Genomic DNA, 19,500 nt, shown 5'->3' with positions numbered 1-19,500 from the left:
TTGGTCCCTCTTAATTCTCTTTCCTCATATGCTTACTGTGCAGTTACTACTTCTGAAAGAAAATTGGGGTTAATGTGGTTTTTGCTTTATGTTTCCTTATTCATTTTATTTATTGTTTTTCCCTTGTTCTGTTTCACAAAGGATTTGCAGAGGCCAGCGATTGTTCTCATAGGAAATTAGTAGGCAGGATTCAGGGAAATGCAAAATGGTGCTGTTAACATTGTATTCTAATTTAGGATGAACAAGTCCCAAGATTCTGGTAAAGACTTCTATTTCTAACACCTGGAAACTAACAGGTTTGGCTGGATTAGAAAAATCAGCAGAGGCATTGACTAGATCCACATTCTCACCTTTCTGAGATTTTTTATATCAAGTGAACAGCGTCTGTGACCCACTTTGCCTCTCTCTTCACCTTGCCATCCCCAAACTTTGGTTAACCCTCTCATGTCATTAGAAGTATTTGTTATTTTCATATATTTTTCTGGACTGGGTCAGCCCTTGCAACATGACAAAAGCAGAGGCTGGGAGAATTTCTAACATCTGCTGAGAAGCAGGTTTTGTATAGAGGAAAGGATTTGGAGTCAGACAGTCCAGAAGTTCCAAATCCAGCTTCACCACCTAGACCTGAACAACTGAAGATTAGTCACTCCATATCTCTCAGCCTCAGTTTCCCCATCTGTAAAATGTGGATTATAGTTCCTCCCTCTCAGGGTTATAGTAAAGATTAAATGAGATGTGCTTGATTAAAAAAAGGGGGAGAGGGGTTTGATAAATAGTAGCTATCATTATTATCCCAGGATTATGTTTGGGGGGAAAAAAAGTGTATTAAGCAAGTCTGTAGCTTTGGTTTTATACTGATGTGTGCATGCGTGTGTGTGCCTACATGTGATAACACGTTTCCAGTTCTATCTAGTGTAGGGATTGGAAATGTACAGAAAGGACTGCCTCCCTTTCAAATTTTAGAAATATACATAAATAGAACATCTATACACACAATTTACAAATTGTGAAACAAAAATCCATATTATTACTAGCTAGGCTGAGAACTAGATCATAGTAGCAACATGACTCATGAAAGGTCACCATCCTAACCCTAGGTAACCACTCTCTGGACTTTTGCTTTCTTTATGGTTTTATCACCTGTATGTACATCCTTCTCTAAATATTTTATTTTGTTTTCCCGCTTTTGAAATTTATATGAATGAAAACGTACCTTAATAACCTATACGGGAAAAGAATCTGAAAAAGAATATATATATATGTGTGTGTATATATATGTATACACACATATATGTGTATCTGAATCACTTTGCTTTACACCTGAAACTAACACACATTGTAAATCAACTCTACTCCAATAAAAAGACATACTTTATTGTTTTGCTTCCTTCACTCAGTGTTGTTTTGAAAGTCATTATGTCATTGTGTTCAGCTGCAGTTTGTTCCTTTTCATTGCTGTATGAAAACACTGCAATATAAAAAATTATCCTTTCTATTGCTGATGGATATTTGGGTCGCTTCCAGTTTTTCTTTGTTTTTTGCCATGATGTTGTACGGTACTATTTGTACATTCTTGTACATATCTTCTGGTGTACACAATTAGGAGTTTCTCTAAGGTATATACCCAGGAGTGAGTCATAGAATGTACATATCATCAACTTTAGCAAATAGTGGCAAGCTCTTTTTCAAAGAGACTGTACTGATTTATACTCCCATCAGCTATGTATGAATGCCTGTAGCTCCATATCTTTGCAAACACTGTCAGACCTCCTCCCCCATCCCCCGCCCCAATCTGGGTGCATGTTATTGTATCTCATTGTGGTTTTAGTTTTCTCATTTCCTGATTAAGAATGACGTTGAGTATACTTTCGTATGTTTGTTGGCCTTTTGGATTTCCTCTTTAGTGAATTGACAAAGTTCTTGTCTTTATTTTAAAATGTCTTATCAGACAGTCTCAATACCTTCACCTATTTGTTGCAGGACAATCAGTCATCGAGGCAGATGGAATTTCAAACTCAAAACACTTGCTGCCTCAGCTGTACCCTATAGCAGAGAACCAGCTGGTTTACCAAAGTAACAAGTACTTCGACCTTAGGCAGGATTGAGGAACAAGACTACCAGGCAGAGCGGCCTAGCTGTCTTCCTCCTCGCAGGTGGCCTGAGAGCGAGCAGGGAACACGGCCCCGGGATCCCAGAGATCCCCAGAGATCCCAGACACGAATAGACGCGCAGTCAAAATTGCATCCTTCTGCTTAACCGCCAATTTCAAACTTCCAAGACCTGCCCTGCCGGGTTTTCCCTCCCCGTTTCCCATTGGCCATGAGTCAAAGGAAGAAACAAGTTGATTGGCTATCTCTTTCACTTCCTCTGTCCCTTTAAGGACTTGGGCAGGGCCTTGTTGAGATACAACTGTCCATCATAGAAGCGGGAACGCTGATTGGTCCAGACATATCAGGCCCCGCCCGCGCCGTTCCCCGGGTTCAAATGCTGCGGCGGGACGCCCGGGGCGGAGCGGAGCGCTGACTGGCGGGGTCGGCTGAGCGTGAGTCTGGTTCCCCTACGCCCAATTTCCCCTCCACCCCATTCTGCAAGACCTGGGGAAGGGCCTCCTCCACCCACACCAATCCCGGCTTTGCCTCTCGGAGCCGGGAGGGCGGCGGTTCCGCCCGTAGGGCTTCCGGGGGTCGGGAGGGTCTTCCTAGGCTGGCGGTGCACTGGCCCACTTCCACCAGAGCCGAGGGGTCGGCCAGGCGATGCTGGGGCCAGAGGAATTGTTCCTTTCTCAAGCTTGGTGGGGTCCTGTGTGTATTCTGTCCTGCCTCCTGTCAGCATTACTAGTGGGGGCTAGTAGCGCCTTAGAATCTGTGTGACCTTAATTTGCTTTAGTGTCTTCATATTCTTCGTACCCATCCATCACTCTTACTTCCTGCCTCTTTCACCCTGTTCCAGCCCATTGTTAGAGAAGCCTAGGTCCTGCCTCAGAACCTTAACTCTGGCTGTGCCCTCTGCCCGGGATACTTTTCCTTCCCCAGTTATCAGCAAGGCTTGCTGCTTTAACGCCCTTCAGGTTTTGGTTCAGATGTCACCTTCTCAGCGACGTTACTCTGACGCCACTGTTACACACACACTGCCATGCCCCAATTCCCCCATCTTGCTCTTTTACTTTTCTTTTTTGAACCCCATGGCATTTGAAACCTTTCAACATACCTGTATTGTGTAATTTGCTTATTTTCAGTGATTTATTCAGTAGCTATTAGTATTTATGTGCCGGGCTATATGTTTCCCCACTGTATGAAGATAAAAGTCCCTGCCCTGGTGGAGCTTACATTCTAAGGAGGGCAGATAAACAGACTTCTAAGAGAGTAGGTCAGATAAGTGTTACTCCTGTTACACTGAATAAAAATCTGATTTTTAATCTCCGTCGCCAGACTGAGCATCCCAAGACCCAGTGGGGGCTGATTTTCACCTCCCTTTCCTGATATCCTGAGGGAGCTCGGGATCTCTCCAGCCCTTCCTGCTCAAATCTGCAGAACACATTTAACCTATCTCCCTTCGCCACCAGTGGGGAGATGTTGAAGTTCAAGTATGGAGCACGGAATCTTCCGGACGCTGGTGCTGCAGAATCCATTGCCAGCCGGGCCTCCAGGTTGAATCTTTTCTTCCAGGTAAGAGACTGGCTTGCCAACTTTGCTCACCGCTGTGTGTTTCCCTGGAACCTATTTGTTACCTTTGCTTCTGTTATAGGACTGAGGCTAATCCAGGAGAAAATCCCCTTTGGTGTTTCATATGCGCTGATAGTTTCGGAAAGGAGCCATTGTTCAGACAGGAGTGGGTGGCTGAACTTGCCCTGGAAGGAAGACCTTTTTTTATGACTTCAGTACTAAAGTTTGTCCTTTTATTAAAGAAAAGTAATTGAACAAAGACACTCTTTTGACCGAAATTTCTATACTTGTAATCCTATAGAAATATAGAAATCTTTTTCATTCAAGGGATGTTTATGGTTTAGATTAAAAAAAAAAGTTTTGATAAATACCGCACCTGTGAAACCCCCTTTCCTCTCAAGATACAGAACATTTCCATCACCGCAAAGGATTAAAACTAATGTTGTCAGATTTTTTTCCACGTAGACTTCTAATTCTTTTGTTTCTGATGTAGGTGGAACACCGTTGAAGTAGAAATCCTTGTTTGACTTATGTATTCATAAGTCAAAGGGACAATACAGATAGTGGTGAAGATTTAGGTTTGAACCCTGGTCCCAGTACTTGTTAGCTGTGTTACCTTGGGCGAGTCAGTTGCCTTCTCTGAATCCATTTTCCGTTCTTTATAATAGAGGTTATAACACCTAATTTACAGAGTTGTGAGGATTAAATGAGATAATCCATGTAAAGTACTTAGTTTCTTGCCCAGCTCTTGGTAAGCCCTTTATAAATGGTAACTATTATTAATAATAAGTGTAGAAATAGTATTAGTGACAGTAATAATAAATTTTTTTAGCAGTCTTTCCTGATCTTTTTCTTTCCAATTAATACATGCTCTCATAGGCTTTTTTAAAAAATTTAATTTATTTAATTTTTGGCTGTGTTGGGTTTTCATTGCTGCGCGTGGGCTTTTCTCTAGTTGTGTAGAGCGGGGGCTACTCTTCGTTGCGGTGTGCGGACTTCTCACTGCATTGGCTTGTCTTATTGCGTAGCACAGGCTCTAGGTGCGCGGGCTTAGTAGTTGTGGCTCAAGGGCTCTAGAGCTCAGGCTCAGTAGTTGTGGTGCACGGGCTTAGCTGCTCCACGGCATGTGGGATCTTCCTGGACCAGGGCTTGAATCCGTGTCCCCTGCATTGGTAGGTGGATTCTTAACCACTGCACCACCAGGGAAGCCCAGTAATAATAAATTTATGTTCACATAGCAGTAGTTATATTTAAGAAGGCATTTTTGTGTGATACCTATAGGATGATAAATAGTAATACTATTTAATAGTAAGTTAATAGTAATACTATTAAATTTAATAGTATTTAATAGTAATACTATTACATTTAAACCAACTATACTGGTTTAAATGTAGTAGTATTATACAATGTTATATTAGTTTCAACACTAATACGATCTTGAGGACATTTTTCCCAAGATATTGGTATTGGGGAATGTTCAAACAGATCAGAATGGGGACAGATTGAAAGTGTAGGTGGGACCATCCCCATCACCATTTAAGTCATGAGCCATTTTTCACTAATGAATAGTCTATTTTTAACCTCAGCTGACTGAGTGCTACCACTTTTTAGCCCCTTTATCGTTTTACTCCCAAACTTTCAACTTATGACAGAATTTATTAAGGCCTTATCATATGCAGATGTGGAGGGAGACAAAGACTTGCCCAGAATCACACAGCTTGTAAATGGCAAAGCCATGCCCAGTTTTTGTTCTGTGGGTATGTAACTGCTGGGCAATACCGCCAGAGTATGTCAGAGTTTATTAAGTGTGTCTTGTACTTAAATGTCATTTTAACAGCAAGGATTGTGGATAAACCCCTAATTCATCTTTTTTTTTAAACTAATGAGTTCCACCCCGCCCCCAGGAAAGCTGTTATTTGCAAGTGTAGCGTAACCCTAACATTCGCCTTAATATAAACAGGTAAGGATACTGTTTTTCCCCCTTCCAGCTGAAACTGCATTCCTTCTTGGATGGGACTTGAACACAGCCAAAACTCAGATTGGACTTGAACCCACGATCCCTGACTTAGGAGGGGACTTGAACCCACTGTCCTTTAATTGAAACCACTCACCTGGTGTCAGGACTTACTGAAGCTCAGGTTCTCTTGTCTCAGCACAGAAAAGGCAAAGAGTGAGTTTCTTAGCATAGGATGCTTGTGAGAGATACAAACAGCCAACAAGGGAATGCAGCCCCGAGAGCAAAGAGGGGCTACGTTTTTATAGTCAAGAGAAAACATGGGGAGGGGAGAAGACCACCTTTTTTCTCATTTTTGGGCAGACATCAAGGCTTATATCATTAGTTCTTCCTTTGACCCTATATGGTCTAACCGGGACTGTCATGGTGCTACTTAAATCATGTATATTAGCAGGAGAGTGGTAACATATACTAAAATATGGTAATTCATCTCAGGTTTCAATATAATGTCCCCTTTCACCTAGTTTCTTTCTCCTTTTACCTATATTTCTGTCTTGGCTACATGCAGAAATGCTCCTCTTCAAGGACCATTAACTTCCTGACTTCGTGTAAAAAGATTCAGAGCCCATATCTATTGTCTCGTGTTTTAGCTGTCAGGACTTGTGGCTTTAGCGTACTTGGTACTTGGATGCACCTGGTCTTCCTTCAAGGTAGTATAGGTTGTTGCTAGGTTATTGGATTCTTTTCTTGAGTGGTCATTAGCTTATAACAGTCTCCCAGACTCCCTTAAAATTCCCTCTCTGTCCTTAATCCCCTAGTGGGATTTCTAAACTATTTAATTATCCTACTCCATCCCTATCCCAGCACCCTTTTAATTAGGTTTGGATAGAGAGTAGCGGTTTTGTTTTCCATTTAGGTAAGTACTTTAGACAGGGTCTCAGTTTCTACTTAACAGAACTTCCCCACAAGCTCTAGGTCAGTGGTTGGCAGACTTTAAAATTTTCGAGCCAGCAAAATTTTACAAATTTGCTGGGCTGACCTAGGTTTGCCAACTTTCTAATTTGCCAAGTAAGGAATGTAAAAAACACACAGAAAAAAGAAAATCGTATTATCTTCTTTATTTCATAAAGAAAGGACATTTTAAGAAATACCACGAGAGGAAGGACATCGTTGCAGAATAAAGGACCATTTTACAATTTGAATACATGTAGCTTTAGAAAAGAGTCATCATGTGGTGTTCATCTTTTCTTATTTCATGGCAGACTTGAAAACTTTGTTAAGACTCAGTACTGTATTTGGGAACAGCTGCTTAAACTCATTAAGGAACAGAAGAAACAAAGAATCTTAGTTTCCCAGTTAGTGGCAGAACTCTAAAGTGACAGAAGGGTGACCTTTTGTGACCCAGTGCTTCACAAACCTGGCTGAGGTCTGACTCTCTAGGGAGGACTTGTTACTAAACATATTCTAAGCTACAAACTGGGAAATTGGAATTCAGTAGGTTGGGGTGGAACCTGAGAATCTGTTTTTTTTTTTGTTTTTTAAGTGCTCCAGTTCTCCAAGTGATTCAGATGTAGCCAATCTGTTTCTGTTACCCAGTGCTGTGTAACAAACCACTCACAAAGTTTAAAACAACAGTGATTTATTTTGTCTTATGATTCTGTGGGTTGACTGCATTCAACTAGGTGGTTCTTCTGCTGGGGTCACTCATGGGGCTGTATTGAGTTGGGAGCTTGGCTGGGACTGGAACATTTGGGTGCCAACTGCTGGCTGGGGAGCCTCAGGGTTCTACTGACCTCTCTTTTCCAAAGGTCTTTCATTATTCAGTGAGTCTAACCTGGGGCTTGTAATTTTTTTCTGTGGATAATAAGTATTTTAGATGTCATGGGCCTTACGGTCTCTGCTGCAACTAGTCAACTCTGTCATTGTAGCACAGAAGCAGCCATAGATGATGTGTAAATTAATAGGTATGGCCGTGTTCCAATAAAGCTTTATTTATAGAAACACGCAGTGGGCCAGATTTGGCTGACCCCTGGTCTAGCCCAAGCTTCTTGACTTGGTGGATGGCTTCCCCCAAAAAGCAAAAGTAGAAGCTGCCAGACTTCTTAAGGGCTCCACCTTGAACTGGCACATGATCCCTTATGTCATGTTCTGTTGGTTGACGTGAGTCATGGCGATGGCACAGATTCACGGGGAGAGGAAATAGATTCCGACTCTTGGTGGGTGCAGTGGCAAGTGCCTTCAGAGTTAGAGGAACTGTTGGTGGCCGGCTTTGCAGAGAGACCTGCACACAGTCCACAGCTTGGCACATGGGTTTCATTGCTCTAGACCAGGGGTGCAAACTCATGTCTTTGGGGGCCAGGCAGTGTAAAGGAGTCAAGTGAGCCAGATGGCAGAGCTGCGAGTCAGGTCTGCAGTGAAATGCAGACCACATCCGCTACCCAGAGGGGCAGCGCTCCTCAGCTGCAGCTCAGCATCCCCAGGCAGGAAGGTGGGGCATTGTTGCCAGATCTGCCAGGGTCTCACAAGAAGCCGGAAATCCTCCCCACCCCCCCTTTTTTTTTTTGGTGTGAAATCTCCTGATTTTTCAATATTGGCAGATAACTCAAATTATTTTAAATACCACAGGCCAAACAAAACATGTCTGTGGGCTAGATGCAGTTTGCCAGTTTGCAGCTGTTGCTCGAGATCGTGAATAAATTCAGCTTTAGTGCAGTCACTCCATTTACACAACCCTAGATTGTTCAAGTGAATTAAACCGAAGTTATGTCAGCAAACCTCTGGGAACACAGGGAGGAAGAGGCAATCATTGTGTCCTAGTGCAGAGACATGGAGATGTGACAGGACCAGCAGGGTTCAGAGTAAATGTCCCCACGATCCTCAGACCATTAAGAAAGAAGGACCTTTTCTTACTCTTGGCACGCTGGTGAAGTTTTTCTCCCGAGGTGCTGGAGGAAGAAGCCCACGGTGATGGAATGTCCAAGTGATAACTTAATGACTGTCAATGGATGTTGCTTTAAAGAACGAGGCCACCGAATTATGTTGTTAGCGTGTGTCGTGAGCAGTTAGTCGAGTTGGTAGCTTGCAATTTACTCTGCGTGCATGTTATTGATCAAAGCTTTTCATTATTGACAGTGTCTCCATCTGCTGTTTGCTGTTTTTAGGGGAAACCACCCTTCATGACTCAACAGCAGATGTCTCCTCTTTCCCGAGAAGGGATATTAGATGCCCTCTTTGTTCTCTTTAAAGAATGCAGTCAGCCTGCTCTGATGAAGATTAAGCACGTGAGCAACTTTGTCCAGAAGTGTAAGTGTGGGCAACTTTTTCTTGAAAACTGTCCTGCTTAGAGAGAACTAGAAGGATGCCAGGGGTGGGATGCATTTGTGGTCAGTGGGAGTGGGTGGGAAGTCTGCTTTAGATGGACTCACCTTCAAGGTCAGCTTCCACCTTCTGTCTCTGGGAGACCGGATAAGTCTTGGTTGCAGGTGACAGAAACTCAACTCAAACTAGCTTAGGCCAAAAAGTGAATGAAAAAAATTTTTTTTATTTTATTGAAGTATAGTTGATGTACAACATTGTGTTGATTTCTGCTGTACAGCAAAGTGATTCAGTTATATATATTTTTCATTATGGTTTATCACAGAATATTGAATATAGTTCCCTGTGCTATGCAGTCGAACTTTGTTGTTTATCCCAAAAAATGAATTTTTTTTGGCTCATGAAGCTGATAGTCCAGGAATGGGTCAACTTTTAGGCATGGCTGGTTCCAAGGACTTAAATAACATCCTCTGGCTCCATCTTTACACTCACTCAAAGCTGATTATTCATTAAGCATTATAAGCACAGTGCTTAGTGCCCACAGTATTTAATTTTAATAAATTGAATTTATTGTAATTAGTTTAACTTATTTTAAAATCATAAGAAAATATGGGTATGCTAATAATGTTTAATGATTCTGGATTATATTCATCTTTATACCAATGCAGTCATAAAAAATATATATATTTATATAAAATATATTTTTTATGGAGCAAGGGACTGACGAAGGCAAAAGTGCCTAGGGACTGTGAAAGTCATGAATCGGCCCTGCCCGCACCTTGTTGTTGTGTTTTATTTATTTATTTTAAAGTATTTATTTATTTATTTGGCTGCACTGGGTCTTAGTTGCAGCATGTGGGATATAGTTCCCTGACCAGGGATCGAACTCGGGCCCCCTACATTTGGGAGCGTGGAGTCTTAGCCACTGGACCACCAGGGAAGTCCACGAATGCACCCTGTTCTCGACTCTCCTTGACTTCCACGTGGTGGGGAAGTTGACTGCTGGTTCCCCAGTTTCGTATTTTTTCACGTGACCCCAGTGTTTTTCGACCAGTGGTGATTTTGCCTCCCAGGGACATTTGGCAGTATCTGAAGACAGTTTTGGTTGTCACAGCTGGCAGGGAGGGGGCTCATGGCAGCTAATGAGTGGAGCCCGGAGATGCTGCTAAACATCCTACAATGCACGGGGCAGCCCCCCACCACCCAGAACTCTGGGACTAGCGGGCCTTTCTCTCTCGCCATGAAATCTCAGGGCCTCTTCCTCTCCATACGGCTCTTCTGTGTGGTCTCTCCATGAAGGGTTGGCCAACTACAGCCTGGGATGCCTGCTTTGTAAACAAAGTTCTGCTGGAATACAGCCACGCCTGTTCCCTAGGGCTGCTGTCACATCACAAGGCATTTGAGTAGACGTGACCATATGGCCTACAAAGCCTAAAATATTTACTGTCTGGCCCTTTAAGGAAAAGCTGCTGACCCCTGGTCTGTGCTCTAGCAGAGATGTCTAGACCTCCTCCATGCCAACTCAGGGTTTCCAAAAGCACAAAAGCGGGAGCTGCCAGGCCTTTTTTGGGCTCAGGCCTGGAAGGGACGTAGAATCTCTTTGGCTGCATTCCACTGTTTGCAGTGAGGCATAGGGCCCCACAGATTCCATGTGCCGGGGAACTACGTGTATCTTCCACTGTCTATGTTCATGCAATCCCAGGGAAGATTCTCATTGGCTCTGCTTTGGGTCACTTGCCCACCCCTTGACCAGTCACTGGGCCAGGGTATGAAGTACTGTGATTGGCCTCATTTAGGTGCCCAGGGGTCCAGGGCACTGTGATAACCAGGACCTCATGGAAAGGGGGATATACATTGCCCAAAGGACCTGGAAGTTTTGAGTGGATTAAACCAATGTATTACTAAGTGACCATTGGTACCCTGTCTGTTCTCAGTGCCCTCATCTGCAAAAAAGGGGAAAACGCATTATCTCATCAATAGGGATTGAATGAGTTAGTGCACAGTCCAGGCTTATCATGTTGCCTGGCACGTAGAAACAATCAATAAATGTTACCCAATAATGATAACCATAAACCTCAACGTTTAATATATTGTGTACCTTTAACTTGAAAATGTACTTGGCGTATTTGTTCATGATTCTGTGTTTGTTTGAATAAGCTCCCACCTTATTTTGTGGAATATTTAAATTCTCAAATAGGGAGTGGGAGGGGAAGGAATTATGTGACAGACTAATTTACTGAGCTATCAACATGCACCTTCTTTAGTCTTGAGATTGCCCTCCGGTTCCTTTAAAGCAGTGGATCTTCTAGACTCATTCAGTAATCAGGGGACTAGACTTAGTGAAACATAGATTTTTCTAATAGAATCCTCTTCCAGGGAGCTGTTTCATATTTTTAAAGAGGCTTCCTGGAGAGTATGGTTGAGAGACTATGACTGGAAAGGGGTGATTGCATTAGTATGCTCTTTTCCCCCCTTTGATTTTCTGTTTTGGAATGTAAGCTTCATTTCTCCATGGGAAGAAGGGTCCAACAGCTCTTACTGCATACGTTTCTCGAGTCTTGCCATAGAGATGGAGATTTTCTTCAGGGACTGTTGGAGGAAGTGAGACAGAATAATACAGCCCTGAAGCAGTGCCCCTAGCTTGGGCCAAGAGAGGGCAGGGAGCTGGCATCTGGGAACCAGGGAAGGGCTTTTTGTTTCTTAATTGTTATTCTAGCCCCAGTGCCTAAAACAGTGTCTGGTTCACAGAAGGTTTTAATAAATATTGGTTGACTGACTGTTGCTGATGAACAGAATAAGTAGCAAAATCTTATGTAGTATATCACATATTTTGTGTAAAAAATAAACAAGCGTGATATTATGCAGACAAAGTGTTGATAATGGTTAAAGTTGGGCTGTTCTTGGTGATCTGACAGTAGCTGAAATTCTACCCTCTTAACTAGGTTCGCTGCAGGCAAGCATATGTTCACAACCTTAGTACTTTGGGCAAAATGTAACTTTAAGAAGCCCCCCCACATTGCAAACATGATACAAAGTAATTATTTGCAGCAACGTGGATGGACCTAGAGATTATCATACTAAGTGAAGTATGACAGAGAAAGACAAATATCATGATATCACATATATGTGGAATCTAAAAAAAATGATACAAATGAACTTATTTACAAAGCAGAAATAGACTTACAGACATAGAAAACAAATCTGTGGTTACCAAAGGAGAGGGGAGGGATAAATTAGGAGTTTGAGATTAACATATACTATAACACTGCTATATATAAAATAGGTAACTAACAAGGACCTACTGTATAGCACAGGGAACTATATTCAATATCTTGTAATAACATATAATGGAAAAGAATCTAAAAAATATTTATATGTGCATAGCTAGTCACTTTGCTGTACACCTGAAACTAACACAACATTGTGAATTAACTATATTTCAATAAAAATATTTTAAAAATACAAAGTTAAATATAAAAGGTCAGAGTGGGAGAAAATCCCTCAAACTCTTTCCTAAGATAACCACTGTTAACGATTTGGTGTGTAGTACTGCAGTTTTTCTTTTGTCCTTATAAAATATTTATCATGAAATGTTCAAACATACCTAAAGGTGAAGAGCCGAGTGTCGTGAGCCCCCACATACCAATCCACTAGCTTGAGCAATGAACCCTTTTCCATTGCACGTTCTAACATTACTGTGTTTTAATTTTATGCAAGATGGCTCATATGTTTATAATGCTTTTGCCACTAGGTTTGCTCACCTAGCAAAATATTTACTCGACAGGTATTTACGGAGCACTCGCTATGTGTCAGCTTCTGTTTTGGGTACTGGGTTTACAGTAGTGATCAAAACAGAAAAAATCCTTGTTCTTGAAGAACATAGACTCTAGTGGAGGTCGAGCTACTGAATTCTTTTAAACATGTGCCTAATATTCTTTTATGTGGGTGGACTCTTAGGCTGTTTCCCCTTTCCTACTAACGGACCTCTAGGTTGTTTCTGATTTTTTTCCTGTAACAAACAGCGCTTATCATAAGTATCTTGATATGTATGTCTTTGGAGCATTTCTGTGAAGGATGAATTCCTAGAGATTGAAGTGTTGCAATACTGAGTTTCAAAAAAGGAAGCAGTGCACTCATCTGTGGTGGCTTTTGCCTCCTGGGTCCAAATATATATCTGACAAGGACCTTCTTTGACTGCATTTTCATTCCATGCTTTGGGTCTTTACCTCCCCTCAATGTTCAGTCTGCACTGGGCTCAGAGTGGGCAGGGATGAAGGGTCGCTGTGGTTTTGAAGTCACAGAAGTTGCTGGTAGGGAGAGAAGTTGTGAAGGGTTATTTTTCCACAGTCATAGACATGAGTTTAGCATCTCACCTGTTCACCTTAATAATCCACAAGCCTGACCCTGTCGGACAGGGGAGGGAGTTGGCAGGACACGGCCGAGGCCAGGAAGCCCCAGAGGAAGTTTGGGCAATGGCGCCTACCCTCGGCACCAAAACCAGTAAGCCACTTGGTGTCTTTGGTCAGCTTACACATTTGGAGGGCGGACCACAATGAAATCTGTCGTGTGCAAAATGAACCCCATGATGGACACAGCTTCCTGTGGTTCTGAGGTTAAGAAGTGGGGGACCCAGCAGCTGACAGTGGAGAGTGACGAAAGCAGAGATGACCTTCTGGACATGTAGATGGAAACCAATGCAGGCGAAAGTCCACTGGTGAAAACTGACTTCTGATATGTTCTTTCATTGTCCAGTGAGCAATCTGTAATTGATATATAATTTAAGTCCAACTTGTAACAAGATTTTTTAAACTGGGAAAAAAAAATCCAAAAGCCTTTGGATAACAGCATTGTGATGTGGAATGGTTTCTCAGAATTCTGAGAGCATCGCGATGGTGTTGCCTGCAAGCGGTTTTGTCTCCCTGGGTGATTGAGATGCCTGGTGGTTGCCAGTGACAGACCCAGAGTTATTAAGTTGGACAATGCTGTAAGCAACACAGGGACCCAAGGCCTAACAGAATCAGGAGAGCCTGGCCTTGTGTGCGAGCAGTGATGAAATCAGGTTCAAGCCAGCATATTTGGGGAATTAATAATTCAAAACTCAAGTACTAGATCTGAAAGAAACTTGGAAGAGGGCAGGGCAGAAAGGCTGGGCTTGGCACAGTGATGTCAGGGCAAAAGGAAAATATCGTGCAGCTTTCAGTTTTGCTTCTGCATGGAATTCTCCCTGAAAGTGCTCTTTCTTTATTTTTTTGTTTTCCAACGGTCACGATGAATTCATGCAGATCCACCCACCCCTCTTGCCTGATTACTCAAGGGGCCAAAAGAAGGTGTTTTTAGGATGACTGTTGAAGTAAGAGATGTGGTTAGTGCAGTGATGTTCATCGTATGAGCCTTTGAGCTAAGTTAATTCAACTCCACCCACGCAACAAAGAAAGGGAGTGGGTAACAACAATTAAAATTGCATCGGCTAATTCATTAATATGTTGACAAGTGACTGTGGTTATGAAGTGGCTTTTCCCTTTGTTGGATTCTGTCCCTTTCGCTGTGTGAACAACTCTCTGAGTGATTGTAACTCTAGAGTGTGGCTCCCAGCTTTATCTGGTGCCCACCCACAGAAATGAGGATCACTCCAGGGTACCCGTGGGATTTCAAGAGTCCCTTGGTCTTCACCATGGCACCTTTCTGAGGGATTCTCCAGGATAATTTTGATTACATGTTTCTCTTGTCTTGCTTAGGAGTGTAACCCTCTTTATGAGGCAGTTTCCCTATATCAGGCAGGATTGAAGGATTTGGTCAGTCATAACTGTTCCGCTCTATTCTTTTTTTTAAAATATTTTATTGACGTATAGTTGATTTACAATGTTGTTAATTTCTGCTGTACAGCAAACTGATTCAGTTATACTTACATATATTCTTTTTCATATTCTTTTCTATTATGATTTATCACAGGGTATTGAATATAGTTCCCTGGGCTATACAGTAGGACCTTGTTGTTTATCCATCCTGTGTATAATAGTTTGCATCTGCTAATCCTAAACTCCCAATCCATCCCTCCCACCCCTCCTCCCCCTTGGCAACCACAGGTCTGTTCTCTATGTCTTTGAGTCTGTTTCTGTTTTGTAGATATGTTCATTTGTATCATATTTTAGATTCCACATATAAGTGATATCATATGGTATCTGTCTTTCTTTTTCTGACTTACTTCACTTAATATGATAATCTCTAGGTCCATCTGTGTTGCTGCAAATGGTATTATTTCATTCTTCTTTTTAAAAAATTTTTTATTGGAGTATAGTTGATTTACAGTGTTGTTAGTTTCAGGTACACAGCAAAGTGGATCAGTTATACATATATATATATTTTTATATATATATATATATATATATACACACATACATATACACTATTTTTTTTTTAGATTCTTTTCCCATATAGGCCATTACACAGTATTGAGTAGAGTTCCCTGTGCTATACAGCAGGTTGTTATTAGTCCATTCTTTCTTATGGCTGAGTAGTATTCCATTGTATATATATAAACCACATCTTTATCCATTCATCTGTTGATGGACATTTAGGTTGCTTCCGTGTCTCGGCTATTGTAAATAGTGCTGCTATGAACATAGGGGTGCATGTATCCTTTCGAATTATTTTGTCTGGGTATATGCCCAGGAGTGGGATTGCTGGATCACATGGTAGCTCTATTTTTAGTTTTTCTGAGGAACCTCCATACTGTTCTCCATAGCGGCTGCACCAATTTACATTCCCACCAACAGTGCAAGAGGGTTCCCTTTTGTCCACACCCTCTCTAACAGTTATTATTTGTAGACTTTTTAATGATGGCAGTTGTGACTGGTGTGAGGTGATACCTTATTGTAATTTTGACTTGCATTTCTCTAATAATTACGTTCCACTCTATTCTTCAGACCATTAGAGTTGTTGCAAATCCAGTGATGCCCCAACTTAGTGCTGTTAAATAAATATATGTTAGATTCCAAATCTGCCACCCGTTTAGTCCATACTTTAAACACTGAGAATCTCTCACTGTTCCGCCCCCTCCTCCAGTCCCCCAAATTCATATGTTAAGGCTCTATCCCCCAACATGTGAAGGCTTTGGGAGATAATTAGGTTTAGATGAATTCATAAAGGTGGTCCCCCATGATGGAATTAGTGTCCCTGGAAGAAGAGGGACGAGGGCTCCTTTTCTTTCTGCCACATGAGGACACAGGGAGAAGGTGGCCGTCCATCAGTCAGGAAGCGGTTTCTCTCCAGGATCTCAGTCTGCTGGCCTTCCCAGCCACCAGGACTTTGAGAAATGCATGCCTGTTGTTTAAGTCGCTTTGCCCATGGGTCTGTGGTGTTTTGTTAAAGCAGTCAGGGCAGATGAAGACACCAACTGAGAGATTGCACTCGGAGAAGGAATAGACTATATGCCAAGAAAAAAGATAGTTGCAAACCCATCCAGGTGTGTGATACGTCAGCTCTGCAGGACCAGGGTCAGGGCTCTATTTGGTTCCTTGGGCTCAGGCTTTTTTTTTCCCTTTGGTAGCGCTGCTGCATATTAAGGCCAGGAAGGTATTTACTGACACGATCCAAGGGAGATAACACTTGGGCTAGTGGGATAAAACTGAGCAGGACACGTGTAGTCAGAATGGAATGATCTGGAAGTCAACTCCAAAGTCGACTGACAAGAGGATCACATTGCTTACATCCCATTATAAACTGATTCAAATACTGGTAAGAACTTTTGATCACACACTGCCCTGCAGCCTCCAGAGAGGAAGAAAAGCATGATTTCTGTTCTCCTTCCCCTATTTTCTACGTCTACAGGATTCAAATCATAGCTGCCATGGAAACTGTGCTTTGGAATTTCTGGAGCCCTTAATTTTAACTTAGCATAGGAAAACACTTTTATGCTGATTTTATAATTATTCACGACGACGAGAAAGTGACTAAGTGTCTTCTGACAGCTAGGGAAGACATCGCAACACTTTCTTCTTTCTTCCTTTCTTTTCGCTTTCATAAAGATGCGCGTATTTGAAGCACGTTATGGATCAGGAGTCACTCTTCCGTCTTTTGCAGATTCTGACATCGTAGCTGAGTTGCAGGAGCTCCAGCCTTCAGCAAAGGACTTTGAAGGGAGAAGTGTGGTAGGTTGCGGTAACTTTGCCGAAGTGCAGGTGGTCAGAGAGAAAGCGACCGGGGACATCTATGCCATGAAAGTCATGAAGAAGAAGGCTTTGTTGGCCCAGGAGCAGGTAGGAGCGTTTAACATCACAGCATTTTCCCCCTTTCTGTACCAGCATGTTCATTGCTGGGATCTGCTGAGATGAGGATCTGCTGAATTGGCATCTGGGATGGAGCCAGTTTTCCTCTGCCTCTCTAGTTAATTATGGTGGCAGAGCCAGGAAGGTCTGAACACTCTTGAACTGACATTGACTAATTTTGAAGACTGACAAGCTCCCCTGAGTTGCTTTTATAGTTGGATATTATTCAGAAATAACTTGGCCTTTTCACTAATGAATTGGAGATGATCTTTCATGACCATCCCTTGGGGATTCAGAGATGTGCATGTTATGGGGTGAGTCAGATAGCCTTTGCTTTCGTACACATCTTATATATTTGTGTTGTGGGCATGTGTATTTGATTTTAAAACAGGCCTCTGAAGAAATTAAATTGTTCTATGGCTAGGGAGTTGCTGGTTGGAGAGCAGGTGAGAAGTTATCTTTCCTGTTGTGGTGTTTTTCTCTCTTTTAAACAAGGCTACTGCTTCCAGACAGTATTGATTCATTTGCCTCGTTTCTAGAGAGGTGACCATCAGCCATGGTGTTCAGACAGCAGTTTATTAGTTACCCATGTTCAGGTGCACATCATGTGTCTGATAATGGACCCAGCTCTGTGGGAAGCCTGCAGAAGGAATCGAAGCTCCATGGCTGTTAATTTCAGGGTTTTAGAACAACCTTGGAAAGTGGAGGTAAAGCACAGATCCGTAAAGCAGGCACTTAGGAGCTAAAGCATCACAGAAGAGGGAGCAGTTAGCAAATTCATGAACGATAGAATGAGGAGAGGTGTGGGTGAGCCAGAGACAGTTAGGGAAGGTTCACAGTGCTGAGAGGGAGCATGGGCTCCGGACAGAGAGAAGTGACGAGAATGTACCAGGAGGAAGTGTGGCATGTGTGCCGTTCTGGAGGTGTGAGGATTAGAACGCTACGCAGATGTGTTTGTTTTTGTTTAAGTGGTTTAGAACGAATAGACTGGGAGATGGGGAGAAATAAGGATATTGGAGTTGGGAGGGGGTGATTGGTGGGAAACCTTAAGAACCCTTTTTTGGTTACTGTGATAAAATACATGCAACATAAAATTTACCATTTTAGCCATTTTTAAGTGTACAGTTCAGTGGCATTAAGTACATTCACAGTGTGCCACCACCACCGCTCTCCTTCTGCAGAACCTTTTCATCATCCCAGCTAGAAACTCTACCCATTAAATAGTAACTCACCCTCCCCAAGAACTGCTTTTCGGAGTCACAGTTTAATTTGTGAGACGTTTGGGGATCACGTACGTTTTTGGAAGAATGTGGCTGGGATCTGGGTCTGAGTACCTAAGTGACTTTGTGTGGTCTCCAGTCAGAGACTCAGCGGAGGGCAGGAAGCTGCTTGTCAGCATCCAGGAAAGCTGTGGCATGCGTTCAGGAATGAAATGTGGGCAACTTCACAGAAAGGACAAATGACAGAACGTGGCAAATCATTCGGAAGAGAGGCGTGGAAGATGCCCACTCACCCACCGAGCACCTAACAACCACCTGTCATCAGGCCACACCTGCTGAGCACCAGTCGTGTCTGGTGTGTTCCTAGGTCCTTGGAAGAGGCCTTAGATGTAGGCTTGTGCTGCTTATATTTCAGGTGGGAAATGGTGCATATCAAAGGAAGCAAATTCAGCGTCTACAATACTGCAGGCAAGTGATAGAGACATTCACATAGGCGTGCGTTCCTCCAGGTGAATGACTTGAGATGACCCCTTGCAAGGCGTGGGCTGGGAGATTTAAAAATTGCACACATCCGGGAGCTAATTAATCCCACCCACCCATTCCTTACCTGAGCCATGGTGAGGCTTTGGAATTGAAGGGTGTGAGAAGAGAAGTCAGCACAGGGAGTTGGGGGAAGGAAGTGCCAGAGAGGAGGTGAGAAGAGGTAGCATCCTGTGAACAAGACCTGTTGCCTAGGAGAAGCCAGCAACCCCGCCCAGAGCTCCATGAAAACTGGAAGAGGTCCTCAGAGACCATTTGTTTTAATAGAAGCTTCAGGGGTCAGATGAGGCGTCAGTGATAAGCAAGTGAAGGTGCAGACCCTTCTGTTCAGCCAGCCTTCACTGAACACTTTTTATGTGCCAGGAAAACAGAAGGATCAGCAAATCCCACACGGTAGATTTCGGGGGTTGGGTTGGTGTTTCCCAGATGTGTTAGAGGTTAAACTGGTGGTGTGCATGATGATTTTGGGCAGTACACGGACAGAACTATTTTAAAACATTTAATAGTTCAGTATTAACTGGCATATCCAAACCTGGCACTTTCAC

The 19,500-nt window shown here is 42.7% G+C and overlaps 1 protein-coding gene across 1 annotated transcript in view; it reads left to right on the top strand.

Annotated features, from left to right (window-relative positions):
- The first annotated feature begins 3,569 nt into the window (after positions 1-3,569).
- The window catches only part of CIT (citron rho-interacting serine/threonine kinase), a 171,074-nt gene continuing 155,143 nt past the window's right edge, over positions 3,570-19,500 (top strand). The window contains 3 exon segments of the mRNA XM_030860370.2: positions 3,570-3,665; positions 8,778-8,919; positions 17,011-17,186. Of these exon segments, the coding sequence (XP_030716230.2) occupies positions 3,570-3,665; positions 8,778-8,919; positions 17,011-17,186 (414 nt within the window).

The sequence above is a fragment of the Globicephala melas genome, chromosome 13 (genome assembly GCF_963455315.2).
Source record: "Globicephala melas chromosome 13, mGloMel1.2, whole genome shotgun sequence".
NCBI lineage: Eukaryota > Metazoa > Chordata > Mammalia > Artiodactyla > Delphinidae > Globicephala > Globicephala melas.
Note: the sequence above shows the minus strand (reverse complement) of the source record. Positions and strands in the feature narration are given on the sequence as shown.